The following is a 14,011-nucleotide window of genomic DNA, read 5'->3' as shown; positions in this document are numbered from 1 at the left end:
AGCAGTTAACTTTAATTTCTAATATGTTCTGTGGCTAAATTTCATCTCAGCCTTTTTAAAATACACCATTTTAATACTTACGTTACCTAAAGTAAACTGCAGACTCTCAAATCGTATTACTTATTTCTAAACTCTCCTAGGTTTGAATTTTTTCTTCTCTTATATCATCTCTGTTATTATAGGGATTATGCTTGAATTGAGAATGTGTAAAGTGACAGTGTTCTTTAGGTGACTTTTAATGTCTTATAAATTCCCATTACAGATAGCTAAGAACAAGCAGTATGATATGCATGCGGAAGTCACAACATTAAAACAAGAAAAAAAACCAGTTCTCAGTGCTGAAGAATGGATGCTTGATGAGTCCAGAGCATCTGGTGGAGTCAAGAGAGATTTTCTTAAGAAAAGCTTAGAACCAGAGACTTGCCAGAACTTTGATGGAGATCATGCATGTTCAGTTAGGGATGATGAATTTAAATTTCAAGGGCTCCGGTGCACCGTGACTGCCAGGCAGTTGGTTGAAGCTAAGCTTTTGGACATGAGAACGATTGAGCAGTTGCGACTTGGTCTTAAGACTGTTGAAGAAGTTCAGAAAACTCTTAGCAAGTTTTTGATGAAAGCCACCTCAATTGCAGGGCTTTACCTAGAATCCACCAAAGAAAAGATTTCATTTACCTCAGCGGCCAAGAAATTCATAATAGACAAAATGATGGCATTAGCATTTTTAGAAGCTCAGGCTGCAACAGGTTTTATAATTGACCCCGTTTCAGGTCAGACATACTCTGTTGAAGATGCAGTCCTTAAAGGAATTGTTGACCCTGAATTCAAAATTAGACTCCTTGAGGCAGAGAAAGCAGTCCTGGGATATTCATATTCTTCTAAGACACTGTCAGTGTTTCAAGCTATGGAAAATAGAATGCTTGACAGACAAAAAGGTAAACATATCTTGGAGGCCCAGATTGCCAGTGGGGGCATCATTGACCCTGTGAGAGGCATCCGCGTTCCTCCAGAAATCGCTCTGCAGCAAGGCTTGTTAAACAATGCCATTTTACAATTTTTACACGAGCCATCGAGCAATACAAGAGTGTTTCCTAATCCTAATAACAAGCAAGCTCTGTATTACTCAGAATTACTGCGAATGTGTGTATTTGATGTAGATTGCCAGTGCTTTCTGTTGCCATTTGGGGAGAGGAACATTTCCAATCTCAGTGTAGAGAAAACACACAAAATTTCTGTAGTAGACATTAAAACAGGAGCAGAACTTACTGCGTATGAGGCTTTCCAGAGAAACCTAATAGAAAAGAGTACATATCTTGAGCTTTCAGGGCAGCAATATCAGTGGAAGGAAGCCACATTTTTTGAGTCCTATGGGCATCCCTCTCATATGCTGACTGATTCTAAAACAGGATTACAGTTCAATATTAATGAGGCTATAGAGCAGGGAACAGTTGACAAAGCCGTGGTCAAAAAGTATCAGGAAGGCCTCATCACACTTACAGAACTTGCTGATTCTTTGATGAGCCGGTTAGTTCCCAAGAAGGATTTGCATAGTCCTGTTGCAGGGTATTGGCTGACTGCTAGTGGGGAGAGGATCTCTGTACTAAAGGCCTCCCGTAGAAATTTGGTGGACCGGATTACTGCTCTCAGATGCCTTGAAGCCCAAGTCAGTACAGGGGGAATAATTGATCCTCTTACTGGCAAAAAATATCGGGTGGCCGAAGCTTTGCATAAAGGCCTAGTTGATGAGGGGTTTGCCCAGCAGCTGCGACAGTGTGAATTAGTAATCACAGGGATTGGCCATCCAGTCACTAACAAAGTGATGTCCGTGGTGGAAGCTGTGAATGCAAATATCATAAGCAAGGATATGGGAATCCGATGTTTGGAATTTCAGTACTTGACAGGCGGTTTGATAGAGCCACAGGTTCACTCCCGGTTGTCAATTGAAGAGGCTCTCCAAATAGGTATTATAGATGTCCTCATTGCTATGCAACTCAAAGATCAAAAGTCATATGCCAGAAATATAGTATGTCCTCAAACAAAGAGAAAATTGACCTATAAAGAAGCCTTAGAGAAAGCTGATTTTGATTTCCACACAGGGCTTAAACTGTTAGAAGTGTCTGAACCCTTGATGACAGGAATTTCTAGCCTCTACTATTCTTCATAATAGGACAGCTATCCTACTGTTCAAACAACTTTGTGCAGGGGCGATGTTGTCTAGTTATGCAGCCTGTCCAAAGTATGATTGTGTTGATTAACTGCGTGTTCTAGTAATTGTGTAACATCCTAGAAATATATTTCTTTCTTGAGGGTAGGAAATCACTGACTGCTACAAAGAGAAATAATTTTTTAATTAAAAATGGCAAAGATTACTCTAAAAATGGTTCTATTTAGCTTTGAGATTAGTTTTTTAATGTTGTCTACACTAGAAGGCTTTACCTGGAGTATGGAATAAGATTGATGAGCTCTACCAAATTCACTGCATCATTTCTTGAGAATTCTGTCCATCCCTGAGTAGATCCAGCCTGATGTTAAAACAAACAAACAAAAAACCCATTGCTGTTCAGTTGATTCCGACTCATAGTGACCCTATAGGACAGAGTAGAACTGTCCCTTAGGGTTTCCAAGGAGCGGCTGGTGGATTTGAACTGCTGACCTTTTTCTTAGCAGCCCAGCTCTTAACCACAGCACCTTCAAATGCTACATTGTTCACACTGAAAGAGGATTTCGAAAACACTGTGGAATCAAAGAGAAAGATCTTAGTTTGTTCCCACCTTCATAAGTCTCTGGTGTTTCAGATTGCCTTGAAAAATGGAAAAGTTTTGAGTCTTTCTGTATATAGTGAACCTCTTTACGTATTAAAATGTGTACTCTCATTTCTCATTTCTACTTAAGACTTTGAAATTAAAAGCTAACACTATGAATGTATTGTGTGCTGGAGGAGGGGGAAGGATTTTTTTTTCCACTCTATGTAATTTGTATATGTGTGTAGACATTCTTTATTCCTTCAGCTATGCATTGATAATTTTTTCAAGACAATCATGATTGTAATGCTAATGCAAAGGCAGCAATTCACAGATCTTCTTGTGCTTCATGAATAAAGTTGAGTTTTTTTTACTGGTCATATTGATGGAACAGCTGGGAGGTTAGACTGATCATTAAGGAATGTCACAGCTTTCTTTGCCAACACAAACATTTTGGAAGTACATCTGCTATGTGACATGATACACATGGTTAAGTGAATGAATAAAATGTCTCAGTAACCTGCGTGATGAAAAGAACATGTTTACATTCTTGTTTTCGTTGGAGAAATCAGTTTACTATTTGGTCATTTACTGGAATATATCTTTTTTACCACTTGCACCTGTTAGAAGTCACTGGAAGAAGAAAAGAAAGAGCATGTTGAAAAAGCCAAAGAATTGCAGAAATGGGTATCAAATATCAGCAAGACTTTGAGAGATGGAGAGAAGGCTGGAAAATCTCTCTTCTCTAAGCAAAAGGTATTCACTGAGGTCCTGGCTTAGTAATAACACTTAAAATTTACTGAGTTGATAGAACCCACCTGGCACAATATTTAGTTTTTTTATGTTCATTTCCCCCATTTTATAGGCAAGTATGACGAGGTTCACAGGGATTAAGTAGCTTGCCCAAGGGAGCAGAGCTGGTATGTGGCACAATAATGTATTTGATTCCAAAGCCTCAACTCTAAAGTAGATTAATATGTGTACTGTTTCTTCTAATAGATCTGTTTCCTGATTATTATAATGAGAATTACCAAAGAGCTGAGTCATCCTGTTTTGTGCCCTGAGTAAATCCATAGTCTCTCATACCACAAAGATACACAGTACCATTCTCACAGATGTAAATATAAAAAGTTTTAAGCACCATGCAAATAAAAATTAGGAAATTAACATTTTTGAGCAGGAGCTTAGCTGTGCTTTTCTGGATCTTTGCTATTTCGTGAAGAGGTTTTCTACAGTTAATCACTGGAATTTCTAGATCGTTTCCTTACCTAAGTCAATTCTTTCTTCCCGTGGGCCATATTCTGTACCCAACCATTTGGCATTAGTTGGATGGCTGCAACTCGTCAGATGTTAGTGCTCCATGGAGTCTATTGAACTGCACCACTTGAAGTTCTTAATGAGTTGGTAGTTCAGGTATAAATTCCAGTGTTGCTGCTGCTGGTGGTAGCACTGGAATTGCTGTCCTATTTAAAAAAATAAATTTCCACTAAGATGGGCAGCGTTTTTCTCAAAAAAATACGTTCCCTACACTGTCCTCTTTTGCCCTGCCAGATATTTGAAGATTTTAGGCACTTTCGTCTCAGTATATAGCTCCCTTTTCTAGCTATGCATCTGGTTAGAACTAACTCACTTATAATCAGTTAAAACACACATTGTTAAACTGATAAAATAGGGAAAAACTTCAGTGTCTTATCTGATTTTGCCTATGATATGAGACAGATACACCCTGGAGAGATTTATAGACCTAAGTATATATTTGAAACATTATTCAATGAAAATAAAGCTGAATTAGCTCATACTCTTACACATTGTATTTTATATAGCGTGTTAGAAATATAAAGTTGGAAATCAATGACATTTTAATTAAATTAAAAACTAAACATCCTTCAAAGTACTTTTCTGCAAACACTTAGTTGAAAATACCACACCCCACCCCCACTGAAGAACACCTTCTGAGAAACATGGATCATGAGCCCTTCGGTGTTTTCCTTTCTCTAGGTGTAAATTCTACAAAACATTACTAGATTAGTTTTGGACCTCCTAGACATAAATTTTTTTTTTTTTTTAATTTTTATTAAGCTTCAAGTGAACATTTACCATTCCAATCAGTCTGACATAAATATTTTAAAAAATGTATGTCATGGTCTAAACTTTGAATATCTAAGAACACTTGATGGTTTCTCAGTTAAAGAAAATTTAAAATAATTTGATGTGAATAATAAATCAGTATGGCCTCATGATTACGTATCCAAACCAACCCATTGCTATTCTGTCCTGTAGAGTTGCTACAAGTGGATATTGACTCACAGCAACTCTATAGGACAGAATACAACTGCCCCATAGGGTTTCCAAGGCTGGAACCTTTATGGAAGCTGACTGCCACAGCTTTTTCCCATGGAGCGCCTGGTGGGTTAGTGGCTCAGCACTTAACTACTGATCCACCAGGGCTCCTAAAAAACTGATTGCTATCAAGGTGGTTTTGACTCATAGTAACCCTTACAGGACAGAGTAGAACTGCGCCATAGAATTTCTTAGGCTGTAATCTTTATGGAAGCAGACTGTTAACAGCTTTCTCCTGCGGAACCACTGGTGGGTTTGAACCCCCAACCTTTCAGTTTTTAGTTATCTGCCCAGTGCTTAATCACTGTAGCACCAGGGCTCCTTATGATTACCTGTAATCATGAAAAATAGACTTTAAATAGAATACACAGGGGGAAATAAACCTTTTCGTTGGTCCATCCTTTTCACGCATTTCTGCTCACTTAACAGCAATTAATATCCAAAATAGATATTCATAAGTGTTAGGAGAAAGTACTACAACCTCTTGCTTTTCCCAAAACAAATCAGTTTTAGTCCTTTGACCATCACAGGTGACTTTTGCAAATGTGGGTCTTAGCAATAGAAATGATTTAGTCTTGATCTGCAGACTTACAGATAAGTATTTCCACAACCTTTTTGTTTGTTTGTTTCAAAAGGAGCATTGTAGCTAGGAACTAGGGAGAAGGAGGATACTCTTTTGAGGTAGTGTTCCACATTCATGTGTCATTTTGAGTGCTAAGATGTACACGGATGACATTAGACTAATGCTGAACCACTGACTGCCTGGGCTGTTAAGGCAACCTTTGTTCACAGTTGGGCTAGGACAAATGCAAGAACCATGTAATATTATTATTTCCTTATGAAAATAATGGTGTTATGGATAGATAGGTTTTCTGTAATCATGCATCTAAATACTCTTCTTATCCAGCCCTGTACAGTGATATTGCAGTGGTTATTGACTTGAGTCACCCAGAAAGTAGACCTTTTACTTGATTAGTTTAAAAAAAAATTGCTGTTTAGTTTTGTGAAGGGAAGGTTTGATGTATTGTCTTTACCTTGTAGCTTTCCAGTGAGGAAATAACAACCAAGAAGGAACAATTGTCAGAAGCACTTCAAACCATGCAGCTGTTTTTGGCTAAACATGGTGACAGGTATGTTGGTTTTCATTAGCTTTTGTATTCAAGGCAGGGACGTGGTCTTAAAAACATTCAGCAAAGCAGAAGATGGTAAATTTTAATTGAGATTTTTTTAATTGGACTCAATTGAATGTAATCACAGTTTAGTTATTAATGTAATAGCATAAACAATTTAATTATCATTTTTAGTCTTTACTACAACCCTGATATGGAAACAGATTCAGAGAGGTTACAACCCTGATATGGAAGCAGATTCAGAGAGGTTACAACCCTGATATGGAAGCAGATTCAGAGAGGTTAAGGATCAATAGCTAGTCATTGGTGGAGTTAAGACTTCAAGTCAAGTCTTAATTCTAAGTAGTGTTCTCTGAGACTTAACTTTTGTAAAAATATGTGTACATATGTTCATTTTTTCAGATGATACCTATGGCAACATGATTTCTTATATGCTAAGCTTACATTTTGCAACAATGCACTTCATGTATTTTAGCCAATAACTCGGACAAGGAAGGAATCAACCCTTTTCAAAAACCATTTGTAGACATCCTCTTTGTGATTCCTCCAGAATGACTTTGTATTGTGCCTTAGAGATTCTCTCGTGGATTTCCTCTTTGTTCATCCTTCAGATTAAACAGATTTCATCTAGAGTAATGGTGCCTTACTGTTTCTTTTCCACATTGGAAATAACAGTTGGCTCTTTCCCTCTGTCAGATAAGAATTTTTTTTTTTTTTTTTGGAAATTTGTATATGCTGTAGGGTTACTATGAGTTGGAATCGACCCAATGGCAATGGGTTAGAGAGGTGCTAATGTATCAGTTTACACCCTTTCATCCAGTTCCTTTCTCAGGCAGGGAAAGGATTCTTAGGTGTTTTTTGGATCATCCTTAATTTTTATATATAATCATTCTAAGACCAGAGCGATCTGTGTGAGAGGTCAAGTTTTACTTTATGCCTGTGTACTTTACAAAGTCAGAGCCTAATATATCATCTTTGCCACTTGAAGACTTGCATCATTGTTCATACTTTCTGGTTATTTTAGAATGACAGATGAAGAAAGAAATGAACTGGAAAAACAAGTGAAAGCTCTTCAAGAAGATTATAATTTATTATCCAGTGAATCTCTGAAACAACTGCAAGAAGCAAAAACCCCAGAGGATATAAAGGTAGAAGAGAAGGTAATATTTATTTAATGCGAGGAATCTTAAAGGTTCTTGGTTTTATTGCATGGTCGTGGAAATACACATAAAGAACTGACCTTGGGTTTTGTACATGGAAAAAATGCTTGGAGATTTCAGTGTTTATTAAATGCAGTCTTACACATGCCGGTCATCAGTTTCCGTGACATCTTAATAATCTCTGCTTGCATGGTAAACAAAAGAATCATCCATTTTTCTAACTCTTCTCTTTAAAAGCCATTCTTCTGCTATATGAGGTATTTTGTTATATAAGTATGAAGTTATAAAACAGTCTATTGGTCATCTCTAAATGTAGCATTTGAGTTTTTAGAATTGATTTGATTTACAGAGATGCCCATGAGGCCTATTTGATTAACACGAGACCATATGTTATAGTGAAGTGACCATAGAAGCTTCTTAGGATACAACAGAAATCACTTAAAATTTGGCTTGAACTTAAGCTTTTTAAATGTGACAATACATGTCAGTATGCCCAAAACAATATTTGATATTCAAAAAGTTAAGTTTACATTTAATTCCTTTACTCCCGGAAGTACTTTCGATTTAATTTTGTTGTAGTTTGGGGGTATGTAATAATTTTTCTGGTTCCTTAGTTTTTGTCTGTCTTAAAAAAAAAAAAAAAAAGCCTGTATGCTGTAAACATGAGTAGCATGGGGTTGATACTCTCTTTCATGTCAGTAGACTCTAATCTCACCCAATTGCAGGAAGCATGATGTGCCTTCTAGGTACGTGCTCTGTTTTCTCACTCTCATCGTCTACTCTGTTGTGTCCTCACTAACCTTGTTAAAGTACACAGTATTAAGTTTTCAATTCACAGATGCATGTTGTTTTCAAAGCTTTTATCACATCCTGTGCTGTTGAATAGATCACTGACATAGATCACTTGCGCATTTGAGCTGCCTAACATTCACAGCATTGCTGCGCCCTGGTAAGTAGAGGATTTTTATGACAAAGTGTATTATTTATTTATGAAAACACAAAATAAGTTTCATGAAACTCTCCCCCGCCCTTGTATAACGGACTGACCTGAAATTTTTGCATTTCCCTTTCAGCTGGATAAAGTGATTGCAGGTACCATTGATCAGACAACGGGAGAAGTCCTTTCAGTCTTTCAGGCAGTTTTAAGAGGCCTCATTGACTATGAAACTGGAATCAGGTTGCTTGAGACACAGCTACTGATTTCTGGTCTAATTTCACCAGAATTAAGAAAGTGTTTTGATCTCAAAGATGCTGAAAGTCATGGCCTTATTGATGGACAAATTCTGTGCCAACTGCAAGAAGTAAATAAAGCTAAGGAAATTATTTCTGCCATGTCATCTACCACAGTTCCACTGCTGGATGCTCTGGCTCAAGGTGTGATATCAGAATCTATGGCCATCAGAGTTCTAGAGATACTACTTTCCACAGGCTTTCTGGTTATTCCAGCCACAGGAGAACAGCTGACCCTACAGAAAGCTTTCCAACAGAACTTGATTTCCTCAGCATTGTTTTCTAAAGTCCTAGAAAGGCAGAATATGTGCAAAGATCTAATTGACCCCTGTACTTCTGAGAAGGTGTCTTTAATAGATATGGTACAAAGAAGTGTTCTACAGGAAAATACTGGGATGCGGCTTCTACCTGTGCGACCACAAGAAGGTGGCAAAATAACATTAAAATGTGGAAGAAACATAAGCATTTTAAGGGCATCTCATGAAGGTCTCATAGACCGTGAAACCATGTTTAGGTTATTAGGTGCACAGCTTCTTTCTGGAGGTCTCATTGATTGTAGCTCTGGTCAAAGAATGACCATTGAAGAAGCTACGGTAGAAGGAGTGATTGACAGAGACACAGCCAACAGTATTCTTACATACCAGGTTCAAACAGGTGGAATCATTCACTCAAACCCTGCCAAACGTTTAACTGTAGATGAAGCAGTCCAGTGTGATTTAATAACTTCCAGCAGTGCTCTTTTGATACTAGAGGCTCAACGAGCCTACGTTGGACTCATCTGGCCCCACTCTGGTGAAATATTTCCCACATCTTCCTCCTTGCAGCAAGAATTGATTACAAATGAATTGGCATACAAAATCCTGAATGGCAGGCAGAAAATAGCTGCTCTTTATATTCCAGAAACTTCTCAAGTCATTGATTTGGATGTTGCTAAAGACCTAGGAATTATAGATAATAACACAGCATCGATTTTAAAAAGTATAATACTGCCTGATAAAATGCCAGATTTGCAAGATTTAGAAGCTTCTTGTAAAAATGCTAAGAGATGGCTCTCCTTTTGTAAATTCCAACCATCTACAGCCCATGATTACAGCCAGGAAGAGGATGTTTTTGACGGAGAAGAGCCAGTGGCAACTCAGAGCTCAGAACAAACTAAAAAATTATTCCTGTCTTATTTGATGATAAATAGCTATATGGATGCAAACACAGGGCAAAGGCTTTTGCTGTATGATGGAGACTTGGATGAAGCTATTAGTATGTTATTGGAAGGCTGTAGTGCAGAATTTGATGAGGACACACCCACAAAAGAAGATTTAAGACCCTCTAGTGCCTTACTTGATAATACTTCAAGTAAAGAAAATGATGAAAGTACAGCTTCACCAAGTAGTTTTGATGAATGTTATTGCAGTGAATCTGAACTTGAAGAAACTACTCAAAACAAAAAACATGTCATTGATGAAGAGCTTCATGAACTGGGAAATAATGTTACCAATAGTGAGTTTTATCAGTCAGAAAGCCTGGAAAATGTAGTAGCAATTGATCATAAAATTAACAGCTCATCCAGTATGTGTGTTCCGAATGCCATATCATATTTAACACAGCCGGAATGTGAAGTTACCATGCTTAGACATGACTCTGGAAACATACTTAAAAACTGTGAAAATCAAAGTCAAATTGAAATGAATGAACATGCAGATGAATGTAGTTATTCTGAAAACACTCAGAATTTTGCAAGCGATTTGATAACAAATTCTAGTGTGAAATCAAACACTAGCAGATTCTGTGATCTGAATGAAACAAAGGATGAAGATTGTATAAACAAAGAGTCATTCCTCTTTGACTATTCACCTAGACTAAGTGCTCTCTTAAGTCATGATAAATTGAGAAATGATCAGGAAAGTTTTAATGATGTTTGTATCCCAAAGAGCAATGGAAATAAATGTGGAGCCTCTGAATTGCCATACAGTGACCAAACCATGTTACTAGGTCAAAAAGTGGGAGAAAAATTTCAAGATCAGTTTCTGGGAATTGCAGCTATTAATATTAGTTTACAAGGAGAACACCCTGGACAAGAATCTGTAAATAATGACGGTAGTAATCCTCAGGTACAACAACTGAGTGATAAACACATTTCAGATACTTATGGTGAGGATGAAAAAATGCATGTTGCTTTTCAGCAGAAACCTGAAGACAAACAAAATGAGTCCAAAATGAAAGAATACTCTTGTGCCATGACTCCAAGGGGTGATGCTGATAAGGCCAGTGCATCTCATACTGGTGATACACCACTGTTTGAAGAAACTGCCAGTGCTGGTGACTATGAAACATCACTCCTGGATGATCAGGGGAGTGACACAGAAACAGACACTGATGGCGATGAGGATTTTTATGATACTCCCTTGTTTCAAGATGATGACCATGATTCTCTGCTTCTAGAAGGTGACGATTGTGATTGTCTGAAACCTGAAGACTGTGACACACTGCAAGAGGAAAATGATGGGGCTGCCCCTCTTGGAGATGTTTTTTATGATGTCTCAAAGGAGAATGAAAATCCCATGTTTATACGACAAGGAGTAGTTGGTAGCTTACGTGTGAGGGAAGAAGCACAGCCTCTTCAGGATTTTTCCATAGGTATTGAGAAAGCTGAATTGGATTCTGGGGAGAGAATATATTTAAATTCAGTTGGCTCAGACAAAGTAAATGGACAGTTGCTGGAACCCGTATCAAAAAGCACAAATAGCCTTCAAGGTGATGAGTCTGACTCATTGATTGGTTATGAAAGTGTAGAACGAAAAGAAGGCTTCAGTGCTTCATTAAAATTTGATGACACTAGCAGCTGGAGAGGAAGAAAAGAAGAAGGTGACAGTGGAAAAGAATATAAATCTGATATTGATCATTTAGATTCTATGCAAAGTGAAGAAAGTTGTGGGGATCACATATGTGACAGTAATGATCAGGATGACAACTATGAGAATGACGATGATGACAGTGATGGTGATGATGGTGATGTAAAAGAAGGAGGAATTAGATATGAGTACAGAAATCCTCTATGCCAAGGTGAAAGCATGGATATCCAGTTGTGTGCCACAACGAATGAAAAGGAAAACAGTGATGAAAATCAAAGTATTAATAAAATCATCTGCCTGGATAAAATGAACAATTACAGTTCTTTAGAAAAACAGCCAAGTGGAAATGTTTTACAGGTAGATTCAACTAGTAAAAGTAGCTTAGTTACTGAAAGAGGCACCCATCCAGAATATGCACCTGAGGTTGTTAGAAACAGCAAAGAAAATTTGTTAAATCATGAGATGACACGTAAGGATATATTGCTGCCTATCATTAAAGGTACTGAGTCAGGGAAAACCTTTAGCCCTGTGGACACATTACATAATACTAATATCACTTCAGCTTCTGATTTAGATAATGATTCAATGAACACAAAGTTTGAGTTCATTCAAGGACCAGAATCTATAGACCCTGTGAAAGGTGGAGATCAATATTTTGATAATGTGACACCTAAAGTTGACCCATCTTTTGATAAAATTACTTATTCTGAGCTTGATTTAATAGGAAAACCTGCTGAGGAAAGCCATTTGTCATCTGTAGCACCTATAAATGACAAAGATCATCAAAGAAATGGAAGAGACGAAAATGAAACACCAGTTCAGAAAATGTGCTCAGCTAAAGGAGAAGAGCTTATGGAAAGTGTAGTAGAAGAAGATAATAAATCTCTCAAACTTTCATCTAATACAGGTTCAACAGAGAGCCTTGATTTAGCTAATAGTCAGTCTCCATCCCCACAAATCACAAGCGATGAAGAACATAAGAAAGGAGACCTTAAAAAAGTGACTGTAACTCTTGAAGATGAACCAAAGAATCTGCAAACACTGGTCAGTAAAAGTCCTGTTCAGTCTGAGAATCTTGAAGACATATTTGACACATCAGTTTCCAAAGTGGTCAGTGACTCTACTGTTCTGTCTGAAGGGAATACAAGTATTAAGAATGATTCATTCACTGATGAACACGATAAAGAACCTGACCTATTTACTTATTTAAAACATTGTGCTAAAAGTATAAAAACAAAAGATACACTGAAACCAAATGCAGACATTTGTCATTGTCCTGGTAAAAAAACAGACACAGAAGATGGGCAAGATGTCACTCAACAAACTGGATTGAATTCAGATATCCCTAGGTGTGTTTTAGTAGCTGCTTCTCCCATGAAAGGACACTTACAGTTAGGAACTAATAATGCAAAAGAAAAGACAACTCTTACCCAAGAAGACTCTCCCATGAATGAGATGGTCCAAAGTAATGACCTTCGAACTAAAGAAGCTGCCTCAGAAGGAGAAACAGAAATCCCTCGGTTCACGCCAGAAAGTAATGAAACTACACATTCAATCTTACCTCTTAGAAATGTGGAAGACCCGGGGGGAGATACGGATTTTGTGCAGGCAGAACTCTGTACAAATGGAGTGAAAAATAACTCCAGTAACACATTAGACACTGACTACTCATTCTTAGAAATTAAAAGTACGAAAGAAATAATTGAGCAACAGCCAATGAAAGAACAAGACTTGTCTCCAGGACCCCAAGCAAAGGAGGTTCAGGTACCTGAATTACCTCAAGTATTGGTTGAGGATATAAAGGAAGTCTTAAAAAGCAGATTGAAAGATGGTCATATAAATCCTCCAGAGGTTGGAGAACCTTCAGCCTATGTAGATACTAAAGTTTTAATTCAAAACTTACTTAAAAAGGTTAGCACATCACAGTTGGTAAATGAAGCATCTAATATGTCCAGTGACTCTAAAATCAGTGATTATTCTGGAGTTTCCCCCAGGAATAATGTACCAGAACTAAAAGCGGAAGGTAGAGATGATCCTCTCTGTATTGCACATCTAAAGTCTGAACTTCTCTTTGATATACTAAAGCAAAATCAATATAGTCAAGAAATTACAGGAGCATTTGAATTGATGAAAGAATTAACTCAGATGGAGTACGATCTAGAGAAAGGAGATATTACATCCAAAGTACTTCCACTGCAGCTTGAAAATATTTTCTGCAAACTGCTTGCTGATGGATATTCACAGAAATTAGAAGAGTTTGGAGATGTAAATAAAAAATCATCTACTACTTCTGAGACAGTAGATGAAAAGCCACCAATACTTGGTGATCTTAAAAGCAAAGAAGGAAACCACTGTTCTCTTAAATTAGAAAATATAAAAGAAATTGGACTAGAAAACTCTACAGCATGTGCATCAGCATTGCCAAGAGAAGAGAAGCTTGAGGAGCGACGCAATGATTCCCCAGACAATTTGGAATGTATTTCAGGGCCAAAAGAGAGGACTTTTGGAGACAACTCAGTGGAACAAGTAAGTTGACATTTTATATGCAAGTGGCTGCATGAAACAAT

The 14,011-nt window shown here is 37.5% G+C and overlaps 1 protein-coding gene across 16 annotated transcripts in view; it reads left to right on the top strand.

The window, feature by feature from the left end:
* The window catches only part of DST (dystonin), a 482,507-nt gene that overhangs the window by 333,919 nt on the left and 134,577 nt on the right, over positions 1-14,011 (top strand). For 9 of the 16 annotated variants that reach the window (XM_064287505.1, XM_064287488.1, XM_064287480.1 and 6 more), the window contains 4 exons: positions 3,366-3,494; positions 6,120-6,208; positions 7,233-7,368; positions 8,442-13,970. In XM_064287505.1, the coding sequence (XP_064143575.1) occupies positions 3,366-3,494; positions 6,120-6,208; positions 7,233-7,368; positions 8,442-13,970 (5,883 nt within the window). Of the gene's footprint in view, positions 1-262; positions 3,332-3,365; positions 3,495-6,119; positions 6,209-7,232; positions 7,369-8,441; positions 13,971-14,011 lie in introns of those variants that run through there. The other 7 variants (XM_010586936.2, XM_064287554.1, XM_010586960.2 and 4 more) reach the window with 4 other exon arrangements.

Source organism: Loxodonta africana, chromosome 1, assembly GCF_030014295.1.
Source record: "Loxodonta africana isolate mLoxAfr1 chromosome 1, mLoxAfr1.hap2, whole genome shotgun sequence".
Classification (NCBI taxonomy): domain Eukaryota; kingdom Metazoa; phylum Chordata; class Mammalia; order Proboscidea; family Elephantidae; genus Loxodonta; species Loxodonta africana.
Note: the sequence above shows the minus strand (reverse complement) of the source record. Positions and strands in the feature narration are given on the sequence as shown.